Source organism: the organism of the source record quoted next, unplaced genomic scaffold (genome assembly GCF_019419815.1).
Source record: "Pyrus x bretschneideri cultivar Hongxiangsu unplaced genomic scaffold, Pyrus_bretschneideri_v1 Contig3, whole genome shotgun sequence".
Taxonomy (NCBI): domain Eukaryota; kingdom Viridiplantae; phylum Streptophyta; class Magnoliopsida; order Rosales; family Rosaceae; genus Pyrus; species Pyrus x bretschneideri.
This window is the reverse complement of record NW_025999612.1, coordinates 1,905,135-1,918,163: the sequence shown is the minus strand read 5'-3', so window position 1 is coordinate 1,918,163 and position 13,029 is coordinate 1,905,135. Positions and strand designations below refer to the sequence as shown.

Below are 13,029 nucleotides of genomic sequence, written 5' to 3'. Positions count from 1 at the left end.
CTTCCTGCATGCAAAGAGTAAGGACTAGTGATTAGGCTTGCCATTTTAATGACACCTGCCATTGTAACAAAAACTATGAGCATCATCACCTATATAAGCTGTAATATTTCTACGACATTCTTATCTTTTGTCCTCCCAATCTTTACAACTAGCATGCCACCATTTCCCAGCCGCCAAAGCCAACCAATTAGAGCCTTTGTTAGCCGCCTTATATCCCTATAAATAGGAGCTCTGCTCCATTTGTTTTCCAACTACAATTTGCGTGCTCTAGTTTACGTAGAGGTGGTATATAATATATATGTATGTACGTGTGTGTATATACATATAGTGAGAGAAAGAGAGACTAGAAAAGATAAGGGTGGAAGAAATACATTGGTTTAGGAGTGATCAAGACGTTAGATCAAGTGCATGGAGTTTAGCTAGTGACGTGAATCTTCGTTTTAGCTTTGGACTTGAGGTAGGGATTTATTGGGAACTTATCACTATTGGGATTTTGTCTTGTTTAAGCTTTGTGAAATATGTGTTCTACTTGATATATCTCTAAAATTGATATTTATGTATATTGAATTATGATTTATATAACTGTTAATGTTGAGAATGTGGATATTGTGGTAATGTTGATTAATATGCGTACATCATTACATATTGGAGTGGGTGGATTTTATTGGAATATTTGAGATTGGGATATAGAAAATAAAATATTATTTTGTCTGTTTGAGTTCGACTCTTGTAGGTACCAGCAAGGGTGGCCAAGTGAAATTATAGGAATGTTATGAAGTAGTGAGGACTCTGGCGACCGAAAGAAGAACAAGATGACCAACAAAATGGGAAATTTGCATTGATTGAGTTACGGGGGTTATAATAGAGCATTCGGACCACCGCTGCAATGGTAAAATGCATGGTATGGGACATGCAAGTCTGTGTGTTTTATTATATAGATTAACGGGTTGGGTAATTGAAGTTAAGATGCATTCATGATAAATAATTTATGTTTGATAACATGTTATAATTTATTTATGTGAGCATGACACTTGGTTTAGCCATGACAATTATCCTTGATAAGATTTATGTCCCTATCGAGCTGTGGTTTCGCTCACCCTACACATTTTAGACCTTGCAGGTTCCTACAAGTGTAAAGAAAGGTAGACGAGTTGAGATTGTGTTAGATGAGAGGTTTAAGATTTTTGATTTATTTTTGTACACCTGTAAGAGTTATTTTTTATAAGAGAAGTTTGGTTTTTCTTTTATTTTTACTTTTACTAGCGCGGGCACTGGTTTATTTTTCTTCTGACCCCAGGTCCGGGGGGTACAAGATTGTTGACCTTGCATCCTCATCATAAGAGAATTTGTAGCAAGCCCTCACAAGCTTTAGTGGAGGAAGAGGCAAGTTTATCCTTGTGGAGGCATTGGCATTGTAGCAAGGGATTTTGAGGAAACAACCGCAACCATCTGTACCTCCGGCTTTTGGTTTTACGACTGCCGTTTCTAATAGTCAAATTCTGGCTGAGGATTTGAGTAACTAGGTGACTGATGGGTCATCCATTATTCCATGTATTAGTAAATGAGTATTTGTCGAGGTACCCAGCTTGGTGATTAGGCCCGCCGTTGGGTCAGAACCACTCCTCTAGATGCAAGTGGTCTTTATGACACAGGATATGCTCAGGCTCTGATTTGCTTGGCTATCGCTCCTGCCAATTTCAGAGGGATTATGAATGTGGATGACGTTAGAGAAAAGTGTTATCAGAGCAGATACGAGATTTGTTGACACGCTCGACCCCGATAACCTCCAAACACCAGGGTAGGCATGTGCTGGCCAACACCCGAAGGTAACGAAGCCATACTTACATGCATGAGAACTATGAATAAAGAACGAACATAAATAAAACTTGTAAATTTAATTATGATGAATATGCAATTGTGGAACGTGTTCGGAGCATACAACTAAACCAAAACATTGAAGAAGGAATATTATAAAAATGTACGAACAAAGAAATGGGTCTTACATTGAGAAGACTCGAAGATATGCTGCGAGAGTGCCTTGATGCCGGGGTTGTACGCCTCGATTCTAAGTCCTAAGGGGCTTAAAACAAAACATGAGTGGACTAAGTTTATATATATAAGTGGTACTAAAATAGTTATTCTTCAACGTACTAACCCCCAATTTAGAAAACTCATATAGCATAAGTAGTAATAGGTTTTTCCAAAAACCTAGTATGCCATAAAACTTCATAAAACATATATCATATATAGTGTGCTTAGTAGCATCATAAAGGCGCATATAATCTTCATTTGCCCGAAGGCACTTCATCACCCGCTTGTAGGCATATATAATTCTTCATTCGTCTGAAGGTATCATTCACCAGTAAGCCCTACATCACCTGACTAAAGTCATATAATGATATCATTCGCCCGTAGGTAGAAATAAATCTTCATGCGCTTGAAGGCAGTATCATTTGCCCGTAGGCCCTACATCACCTGACTAAAGCTATATAATGATATCATTCGCCCGTAGGCAGATTGTATGAATAACCACTAAGTAAGCACATAAAAATATAAACCTAAACTTTCCAAAATATATCTCATCAGAGCTTAGTAGCCCAAACATCATACATAAAGCATGAATCCAATTTTCTCAAAAACGTTTCATAAAACGTATCCATAAAATCATGATTTTCGTGTATGCATTTCTAATAGTAAAATCATGCATTTTGGAAAGGGTCCACTCACCTTAGTTTGTTGATGAAGAGCCGTGCAAACAAGAGAAGACGGAAACGACACTAACAAACGCACCTAAGCACATAAAGGGACCATAGGATAAAAATTTAAAAACTAAAATATCTTTGTTTTCTCTATAGAGCCCGAGAACCCCGGTCTTTTCTAGTCCAAATTATATTTAAGAACTCTCAGCCCCAATCGTCGCGACCTTCCAAATTTAAACCCAAGTTACCCTATTCCCCACCACCTTTTGCCCTTCCACCGCCTTTAGCTGCCTAATTTTATTTCTTCCAAATTCATATAAGTTTTTTAATCCTAGACTCTAGTCATAACTCCCAATTAATAATATATATGTTACATTAACAAATTTTATCTTTGTAGAGTCACTAATTGCGTTATATTGTTGAGGAGAATTTGTTCGTTTTATTACCTTTGCGATTAATCTTGATTTATTCAATGAACCAAATTAAGTAAAAAATAGCGATACGGAACCAAATTAGTCTAATTTTTTTTTTTTTTTTTGAGATTTTATGTTTGGACCCCCGAGCTAGAAATCCTAAATCCGCCGGTGATGGCGTGGCCCATTTTATCCAACACGGCTTTGTACGTACTGCCCGAGAGGAAGAAACCGGGCACGTTGAACAGCGAACCGGGATAGTCTGACGTCAGCACCTCATCCTCCTCTTCTCGCTTCTCCTTCTCCTTCTCCTTCCTCCTCTGGTGTCCGAGCTGGTGGAACTCAGCTCGATGCCTGGCGTGACTGGCCTCCAGGCTCCGGCACCGATCGAATATAACTTTGTACAGAGTCTTCGGCAGGTCGTGGGCGGCCATCGCCGTGGATGCCGAGGTGTCGCGATGGCGGGGGAGGAAAGGGGGCGGGCAATGCGCATAGTAGCTAAATATAGCGGTTTTTTTTCCTCTTTTAGTTTGTCATCGCGCGAGCAGGTCTGCTCGAAACGAAATGTTTCTCTGAAATAATATTTTAATTTATTTCTTAATTATTTAATTCGCTGTGTCTGCGCACTCGCAGACGATCACTGGCTCGCCACGTGTCGCCTGCACAGGAAGGGAGGCTGTCGGGTGCGGAGAGGTGTTATTGCCACGCCGCCATTGGTTTGCGTAAGAGTCCAAACTCCATCTCTACCGCCACCACACAAGCACTAGCAAACAGATGGGTTGATGACTTTCATTGGCAATTGTTTAATCCCAACCGTTGAATCGTGTTGTTGATGACTTGAAGCATGCGTTCATCCACATTTTTTCCTTCCTTTCGGCTCGCACATATTATGTAACAAACTTTCTATGTTGGCAATTTCATTTTGATAGTGGGCGACTTTATTTATTTAATTATTTAAATGGAATCTTCACGTTTTTTTTTTTTTTTTTTTGTTTTTTTTTGCTGAAAAGACTCACAAAGTCATTTCAGTCTCTCTTTAACTACTATCATGTGATTCATGAACGTCAATAATCGAACTCAGAATGTGTTGTATAGAATACCGGCATAGAATTCGTCTCTCAACTATTGGGTCACCTAGTGGTTGTTAGTGGGTGACTTTAGTTGAATCCCCAATTTTTTAATTCAAAATCTCATTGCGTATGAGTGCAAACATAACCATAAAACTACCATGATTCACTTCGTTTAGATGTACTTTTAAAATGACTGAAAACGTTGTTGGTGAAAATGTTTTTAGAATCAATCATTTGTAAAAATGTAAATGAATTCTGAAGAAAAAAAAAACACTTAAAGTGTTTACTGAAGGAAGCACCAATGTCTAATATTATCTGTAAAGAATCTCAACGTTCACTACGCATATTCACACTCTCAAAATCGCAGATGTATCATTCAATAACTATTTGGTTTTAATTTTTATTTTTAGATACTAAAAATTTGTTTGATAACTGACAATAAAAATTAAAAAATAAGGAAGCTATTATTAGCACTTTAAAATTTTTATTATACATTCCTCACAAGTGTATTTTTCTTTCTATGTATAGAAAATTTAGAATGCAAAATGAAAGTGTCAATAACAAGTTCCAAAAATAAAAGTTGCTTTTTTAAATTTTCAAAAATAAAATTTACAGTTTTCGATTTTTATTATTTTAAATTGATCTAAGGCAGATTTTGCAACGGTCGTTTGCTTCTTTTTTTTTTTCGAATAAACGAAACTGTCAGTTTTAATACGCGCTCTCTTCCTCCCCACACCCCCCCCCCGGGGCGCCGCCGCCGCCGCCCCCACCCAAAACAACCGCCCTTCTCCTCCGTCTCTCCCTATCACACTTCCCCTAATAACAGAAACGATGCGAATCCAAACGCTAAAATTAGGGCACGAAACCCTCCTCTTCGTCATCTGCTCCGTGTGAGAAGAACTCCGATTCCGGAAACTTGAACTGCACTAAAAAGATGGTCCTCAACATGGCCGTTCCCAGCGGCGCGGTAAACAGAAAACTCTAATGTCCCGAATTTCACTTTCTCTTTTCTTTTCGGATTTTCAAATTTTGAAATTTAGATATTGTGGTAATGGGGGATTTCTGTACGGATTTGCAGATTGGCGGAGAGGTGGCGATTGTCGCGGAAGTTGTGGAGGAGAATTCGAGTCAAAAGATGCCAACTTTCCGTATAGGGCCTTTTCTGACAGTGAATAAATCCGCAGCTTATGCCTTGTAGGAGCTTGCTTACGTACGGGTGAGGAAACCCAGACTTTATTGTTGAATTGTTCATTTGATTTCAATCTCGGCGTGTGTTGTGATTAGGTAACTTAACATCAAAGACGCCGTGGATCACCCTTTCATTCCAGAGTGCTAATAACATAATCCAATATTAAATACCTAATTACAAGACAATTGTGATGTTTCAGGTCTAAGGACTAATTTGCACTACTCTAACAATTGGGTTCCTATTGACACGAGTATTATTTTTAGTACACATACATAAGATCTCGAGGCGATCCCGGTCAATGAACTTAATCTCCATTAAGCAATTCACTAACCTTGATTGTTTTTAGGGCATGCAACCAACACACACAATACTCACTCTTGCATTATGAAGTGTTGGCAATGTGGTCGGTTTACGTGGGATAATAAACCAACTAGGAGAATATTAGATTGATATTAAATGGTGACAACAAATACGCATCTATATACAAACGAAAACGCACTCTGCAATAGTCATCCTACTCTCCTGCCTAATGAATAAATAAGAGAATTGTAAGATGACTATTATCGCGTGCCAATAACAATTCCTTAAAGAACACATATTCTCTGATGGATTCTTATAGGAAAACGATTTCCAAATACCACTTTTCTTCTTCCATACACCCATGTTTATCTCTATCTTGATTCTCTTAATTAGTCAACCCAAAGGTCCGACATAAAAAAGAGCATACAAGAAAAAATGTGTGCGAGAATCACTTGGTTATTATAACGACGCACCTAATCAGTTGTCATGTACCATAGGCACCATTCATATATGTTTTTGAGAAGAATAAAGGCAACATTCTTATACGACCTCTGGACAATCTACATGGGGAGATTCACACGTTACAAGCATCCAATACCTAGTTGTTGGAAATCAAGACACCATTTTTCAAAACATGTCTACATTTTAACAAAAAGCAGAACTGAAATCTGAACCTGGACAAGAAAATGAACCGAGCAACCTTTTTCATAAGATGTCTATAACGAACAGAGTGCGATAAACGACGTTGTTAACTAAAACAGACCGTAATGTATGAACGACGGTACAATTCATTCTACAATGTAATTCAAGTGATAAAAATGTTAGCGACAACTTCCATCTGCAATGCAGAGACAGTGTGGCCTTTGCAGTGAGAATACATATAGAAGAACCTTGTTCAGAAAGTGAACACGTTGTACAAACGACGGCATGACTCGATTACCACCATAACCAATTTTGTACAAATGAAACAATGATTTGAAGACAATACCGAAGGTTGTCTTAAAAGAAGAGAGAAAGAAAAGAACGTGTGAAATATTGTATCACGTAGTAGGTTTTGAAACCCCCACGGTTAATTAAAAGCGAAAGAAGGTTTTGAAACTCTACATAGATGCTGATGAAAACGTGTTCAAAAACTAGTAATGGCCTTCTAACCCGTTGTAAACACAGCCTTGTACTGTTGCACGCAATCCGTTAAACGAAGAGCCACTGTTGTTAAATCACTTCTGCTGCAAGGAATTTACTAAGACGATGAACCATCAGAGACAAACTTCATTTGTAGCAAGTGATTAAGATTTGTCAACATGAATCTTTGTGTTCGATAGCTTTCTTAGCTTCCTGTCATGATTGAGCATTGCACTTACACTCTCAATCACCAAAACAATCTGCATGGTCCAAAGCACAAATTAGTAGAGAGGGATAAGCCAAAATATTCCATAAAATTAACAGATCGATCAAAATTGCAAATCTGCCTTTGGGTTTATCAAGTATTTTACAGCCTACATAGCTTCACAGCGTCACCTATTAATAGGTTTTCCATAATCAGCTGATCTAAAGCGGTAACATTAAGTAATTTTAAGTTACTGCATTTAGATTGACAATTTTGAAAGCGTGAACTGGAATCAAATAATAAGGAAAATTTTGGTTAATGTGTCAAATACAATTATCAACTTTCAATATATACAGGAGCAATATACAGAAGTTTTTAATATCATTTAGATCTGTTATACAGAAGTATTTTACTCATACTAAATAAACAATCGTTTTAGAACTAAATAGGATATAGGACCTGGGAAACGAAATGATCATGCTTTCAAGACTTATTTTACTTATACAGAAGTATTAATACTTAACACTAAAGTGGTCATTTTGCATGGTATTCAAGCTGATACGAAATGATCATGCTTTCAAGACTTATTCATTCAAGTGTGGAAGTATGTATAGCAGGGGTGATGACTTCCTCTCATGGTTTATTTCACAGAAATCTAGCTATGAATCATCTATACAATAACCGAAGGTACATTTTTTTCTGCCATAGAAACTCTTATATGAATCATCTGATGCTCTACAGTATTAATGGACAAAGAATAATTGATGAGAGTTTACAAACCTGCAAACAAGCATAAGTAATTGCAGTAGCGAAGTAGAAATTTGCATTGCCAGTGCCCTGCAAGTTTGAAAAAATTCCTTATTCATAAGAAACATTTGTATTTTATGCCAACATTCAGAACAAGTGCAACTATAGAGAGAGACATACCCTCCATATCCATAGGTTGTGCATAACAGGGCTAAGGAGGGAAACGCCAACATAAACGCTGAAGAGGCAGAACGAGAATCGCATTTCTGCATATCATAAAATATAAGGTTTATTATCTCAAACCATGTCACATGCATAAAGGGAACAAAAAGTGAACCTACTGACTTGCCTGACAGTTCATTAACAAACCAGCCCAACAAACCAATGTACAGAGCTGAATCCCCAACCTAAGCAAAATTTCAAGAATAAAATATCAGGTCCCCCATCACATAATAAGAAGCACAGGCATCGACACTTTAGCTTCAGTACCAGTGAAAAGTAGGAGACTTCTAAAGCACACGGGGAACTTACAGAAGGATAAGATTTAAGCATTGAGGATATGGTGATGTAGACAAAAGCAAGAAAGCACGGACGATGCTTCAGCCGTATAGCCAATGGAAATATCATAAAGAGAATATTCATATGGAAAACGATGAGGAAGAAATTTCTGAAAAAATCGAAGACCTCTGCAAAGAAATACCTACATCAAAATATTACATGATGGATCAGATTCATGCCACACCCCAAAAATAAATTTAACCACACCAAAATCCACTTGCAAAATAGGTAAATTGGGACTCACCATAAGACACCTATATTTGGAGACAAATCTTGCACAGTGAGAATGAAACCATGCATTCTGCAAAACCCACCACAAAGTTTAGGAACAATTTAGACTAGTGATTTTATTGACTAGTGTTTAACAATAAAATAACATGTCTAAGAGCAACCCATGTATGGCATTTATGAGGCAAAAAGCAAATGCTCATATCATTAAACGCAAGCATAAAAGTCCAACCACATATGATATTAGTCAGTTAATCATGTTCTGAACTAACTCACACAATAAGGATCGCACAACAAAAGGATTTACTTCCATTACAACTATTTCATATGGTGGCTTTTCGGCATAAGAGATAAGATCATAAGGCTTTCCTTGGGACATAATTGGATAAAATCATTATTCAGTTCTTAAAGGAAGAACCTTTTAGTAGCATCAGTCTTCACTTTTCATTTTCCTTTTCTTTTGTTGGTGGGTCGGGAGGGCAGGGGGATGGAGACTACGCCAGGACATCCTGTGCAGAGCTCTAGTCTATATGCAGCTGTGCTTCCCTTCATATACTAATTTGACCAAGATTTTCCAGGCAAATTGGAATAGCTTTAAAAACTTTGATATATTTAGTTTGTTTTCTTGTAAATTAATTTTCATATGCAATTCTACTGACTCAATGTTTACATATCCTGAGTTTTACATGTGGATTGGATGACCTTTACGAACTGTAAAGTAGCTTTTTATTTTCAGTTGACTCCTTAATCAAACTCATTAAGGACTTGGATCAGTCATAATGTTCATATGATTAGTCCATTCTCTTCAACAGCTTTTTTTTCAAATCATATTTTGCACAAACAAATAGAAAATTTGAACAGAAGGAGATGCATATGTGCTGTTGATACCTTTCAAACATCTCCCAGAGACTACCATACTGTTTAGCAGATACGCCACAGAGAAATAACACATAGGCTGACCACACAATAGCCCACAATAAGAAAAGCATGACAGGTCTCCAAGAGAAAACATGGGGCAGCTCTGATTGATTAATAGCTTTATCCTGTTGTTGACAACTATCAATTGACGTTGCATCTTCAGCTTTACCATATCTCCTCTGTAGCAACAGTTTCCTCGGAGTATCTGGACCATATCCTAATAAAAGAATCATCTGGCAAAAAAAGGAATATTAGTTACTACTACGCATGAGAGGGCAAGAAACACACAAAACATGCCTGAGAATTATATTCTTATATTTTATTTTTTTTATATTTCGATAAGAAACATAACTTCATTAATGGATTGGAAGATAACTTCTTAATTTCATCAAGCACAATAAGTCAATGAAAAAAGGGGCATACTGGAATTATGAGAATCATAGGATAAAGAGACAGATGTGTTGCCATGACCCATCCAAAAGCAGCCAAGGGAACCAGTCCTGCAGTACATCGAAAGAAGAATAATAGGAAAATTCAATTAGGAGTTTCAAGGATTTTAAAAGAGTTTACAAATCCATATGTATTCAATCAAGATTTTAAATGACTCCATGGAAGTCCATGGGTATTCAATCAAGACTTTAAAAGAGTTTATAAAACACCACAGAAATCCGAGTGTATTCATTCCGGATTTTAAAGTAGTTCAATTAGGATTTGATTTTAAAGTATTTTAAAAGATGAAAGACTTTAATGGATTTGGGGGGATTTTATTAGTGTTTTTTAGGCTTTAGGAAATCAGGCCTCTCCCCCTAAGATTTCTAATGATTTCACTCAAAATTCAGTCTGTGGAACTCCGTTAAACTCCACGAATTTATAACTCTTTTAAAATCCTTTAAAATCCTAATTGAAAATTAAAAAGAATACTTTCCTTGACCGACATACCTTCACCCATTCCAAAATCAAATTCTAATATCTTGCCTTAAAGCATACTTTAGAGAAAAATATGTCAAATGCAATTAAAAATAATACTTTCCTTGAGAAAGTTTCAGAATTTGGAATCAGAAAATTATTCAATTATGAAATAGATGTGCTAATGTCATATGACTGGAATTGCATGCTATCGTTACCACTTAAGTCCACAAATCCAGTCATCAAGTGATACTGCTTCACTTAGAATTATAGTAAAATCTTAAAGAACCAAACTCATTATGTCCAATAAAGTTGTTTCCTGTAATAAGATTATAATTTGTCTGTAACTAACTTCATGTCACAACTCACAACAATATAAGGGCGGCTACTTGTATGGGTAATACCTCACATGAATGCCTATATAGTCTCAAACTATAAATAAGAAATCTTGTAACCAAAGTTGAGAATGTATTAGATTATTATTTTGAATAAATAATAATTCTCCTGAACAAAATGACAAACAGAAATTGAAAGAAATATACTGAAGAGTCTTAAATATAAAACAAAATAATTTACAAAAAGCCAATAGAAACATTCGAGTCAGAAGGATTATCGTTTGCTTACTTTTGCATGCTCCAAACAGGGCCAGTATGATGGCAAAATTTTCAATTGGAGATGTTGACAAACCCACACATGCAACTATTGTCAAAGGATTCCATAGGTACACAAGAGCAGCAATATCTCCAGAAGGGAGGACCTCTGAAAACAAAAAATATAAGCAATGCATCAGCTTGTGAACGGCACTGGGGTAGGCATAACAATTTTGGATTTCGTTCAGGGAATTCATACAAGAAAAACATGACTATTCCAATTAGGAGTTACGATAAGTATACAACAGCAGCAACAAAGCCTTTTCCCACTAAGTGGGGTTGGCTATTAAATAATAAGCCTACCACTGCTTTCTGATATCGTATCAAGATCTAGTGACTTCAAACTCTGCCGGTATGCAACCTGAAGAGTCTGACCAGTAGCACGAATAAGCATGGCATTCAATATATCTGCAACCACAAAAACCAAACTGTATCCCAAAATGTGTTGATATCAACTGTCTGACTAGATATTCCGAATAAGTCGAACAACGAAAGAAAACTACGGAACTCTAAATTATACGTGTAATGTGCCACGTTTATATGACATAAAGATGAATTTGTTGTCACAATTGAGCCTGTGAACGTGTTTTCGGTTTGGTAAGTTCTCAACTAAAATCAAATAAAGTACAAGGAAAAAAAATCCGACAAATCATATTATACTGCTATGCAAATTCCCAATATTGACTAGAATGCACTATCATGGAGAATTATAACGGGTTGTCATGCTGCGACATAGACTTTCCAAATATCATGTAGCACATGAATTCGTATAATGGGCAGCACAGAGAGGGAACTACGGAAAAGATACAAGATAATTCTTACCTACAGAGAAGATGATTGGGTTGCCCTTCAATTCTGCAGCACCAATCAAAATATCCAACAAATTACCAACTGATAAACAAAAAGAAAAAAATCCACCACCAAAATTTCACATTTACTTAATTGGGATTCAATGAAACCAAACATGACCCAATACAAATCACAGAGAGTAATGCCAATGGGAACAGAATTTGGAAAAGGGAAAAAGCTTTAGCTGAAACGGTACCGTTTGACGGTGAGTGGCCCGAGAAGTGAGAGTAACAAAGGAGATCCATGGTACATAGATCCTGCATATGGAGACATTGACGATTGCTTCAACCAGTAACCCTCAGCCACTGCAAAAAAAAATTACCAAATTAAAGCAAATTAGAAGATAGGTGAAAGCTTAGGTTTTTGAGAAGCTAGAGAGATAGAAAGAGAGAGAGGGCGTGTGTACGGCGGCGGAGGCTGGTGAGAGGAGTGGAGACTTCGGGGCGGGAGGAGAGGTTGAGATTTTTGGGGAAGTAGATGAGGACGAGCCTGAATAAAACTGACGCCGCCAGCCATGTCCAGAAGCCTCCGTGCTTCTGCTTCTTCCTCTTCGTGCTCTGCTCCTCCGTCTTCGCCTCCATTTTTCTTACAGCTTTGCTGTGTTTTTTGGGAGCGAGGTCACTAGGGGAAAGAGACGGAGACGACTCGGACGAGTTTGAAAGGTATAGAACGGCAGCGTTTCACTGTATCAGATTGTTTGATTGCCGGGTGAGGACTGAGGGGTGATGAGTAAGGGATTTGGATCCTCTCCGGATCCCCTCCTGGGAATCCCGGGGATCAAGGCACAATGATCGTTCATCCAAGATCGTACTGCTACAATTAAATGCTTTTTATATTTTTAAAAGTAAAGCAATCTCGTTTTGTGTAAAAAGCATTTAATTATGGCCGTACGATCTTTGATGAATGGTCCTTGTTTCTTGATCACCGGGATCTCCAGGGAGGGGATCCGGAGAGGATCTAAATCCATGAGTATGGGAGTCTTTTGCCTATTCTTTTATTTATCAATTTTTCTCAAATTGTACCTAGCCCTGATAGTGGCACAAAAAATAAATAGTTAAGATTGTAAATAGAAGATCATGTGCTAATAAAGTATTCGGAAGATAGGCCATGTTGTAAAAAGATTAGGATTTAAACCCTTGTAATGAAGTTTGTTTCGACATATGCCCAAAACCAAA

The 13,029-nt window shown here is 37.3% G+C and overlaps 1 protein-coding gene across 2 annotated transcripts; it reads right to left on the bottom strand.

Moving 5' to 3' along the window:
- Positions 1-6,908: 6,908 nt before the first annotated feature.
- Positions 6,909-12,404, bottom strand: LOC125479805 (phosphatidylinositol glycan anchor biosynthesis class U protein-like). 2 transcript variants are annotated; one of them, XM_048589843.1, is made up of 13 exons: positions 12,261-12,404; positions 12,051-12,159; positions 11,828-11,860; positions 11,309-11,433; positions 10,980-11,114; positions 9,873-9,949; positions 9,420-9,682; positions 8,548-8,604; positions 8,277-8,445; positions 8,095-8,152; positions 7,926-8,011; positions 7,779-7,835; positions 6,909-7,053 (listed from the first exon to the last, which is right to left on the bottom strand). In XM_048589843.1, exons 2-13 carry the CDS (start codon positions 12,125-12,127, stop codon positions 6,958-6,960), a joined length of 1,233 nt encoding a protein of 410 aa, XP_048445800.1. In that variant the 5' UTR covers positions 12,128-12,159; positions 12,261-12,404; the 3' UTR covers positions 6,909-6,957. The 2 variants fall into 2 exon arrangements, with proteins under 2 accessions (XP_048445800.1, XP_048445799.1); XM_048589842.1 differs by lacking the exon at positions 12,261-12,404 and having other exon boundaries at positions 11,309-11,413; positions 12,051-12,156.
- Positions 12,405-13,029: the final 625 nt, after the last annotated feature.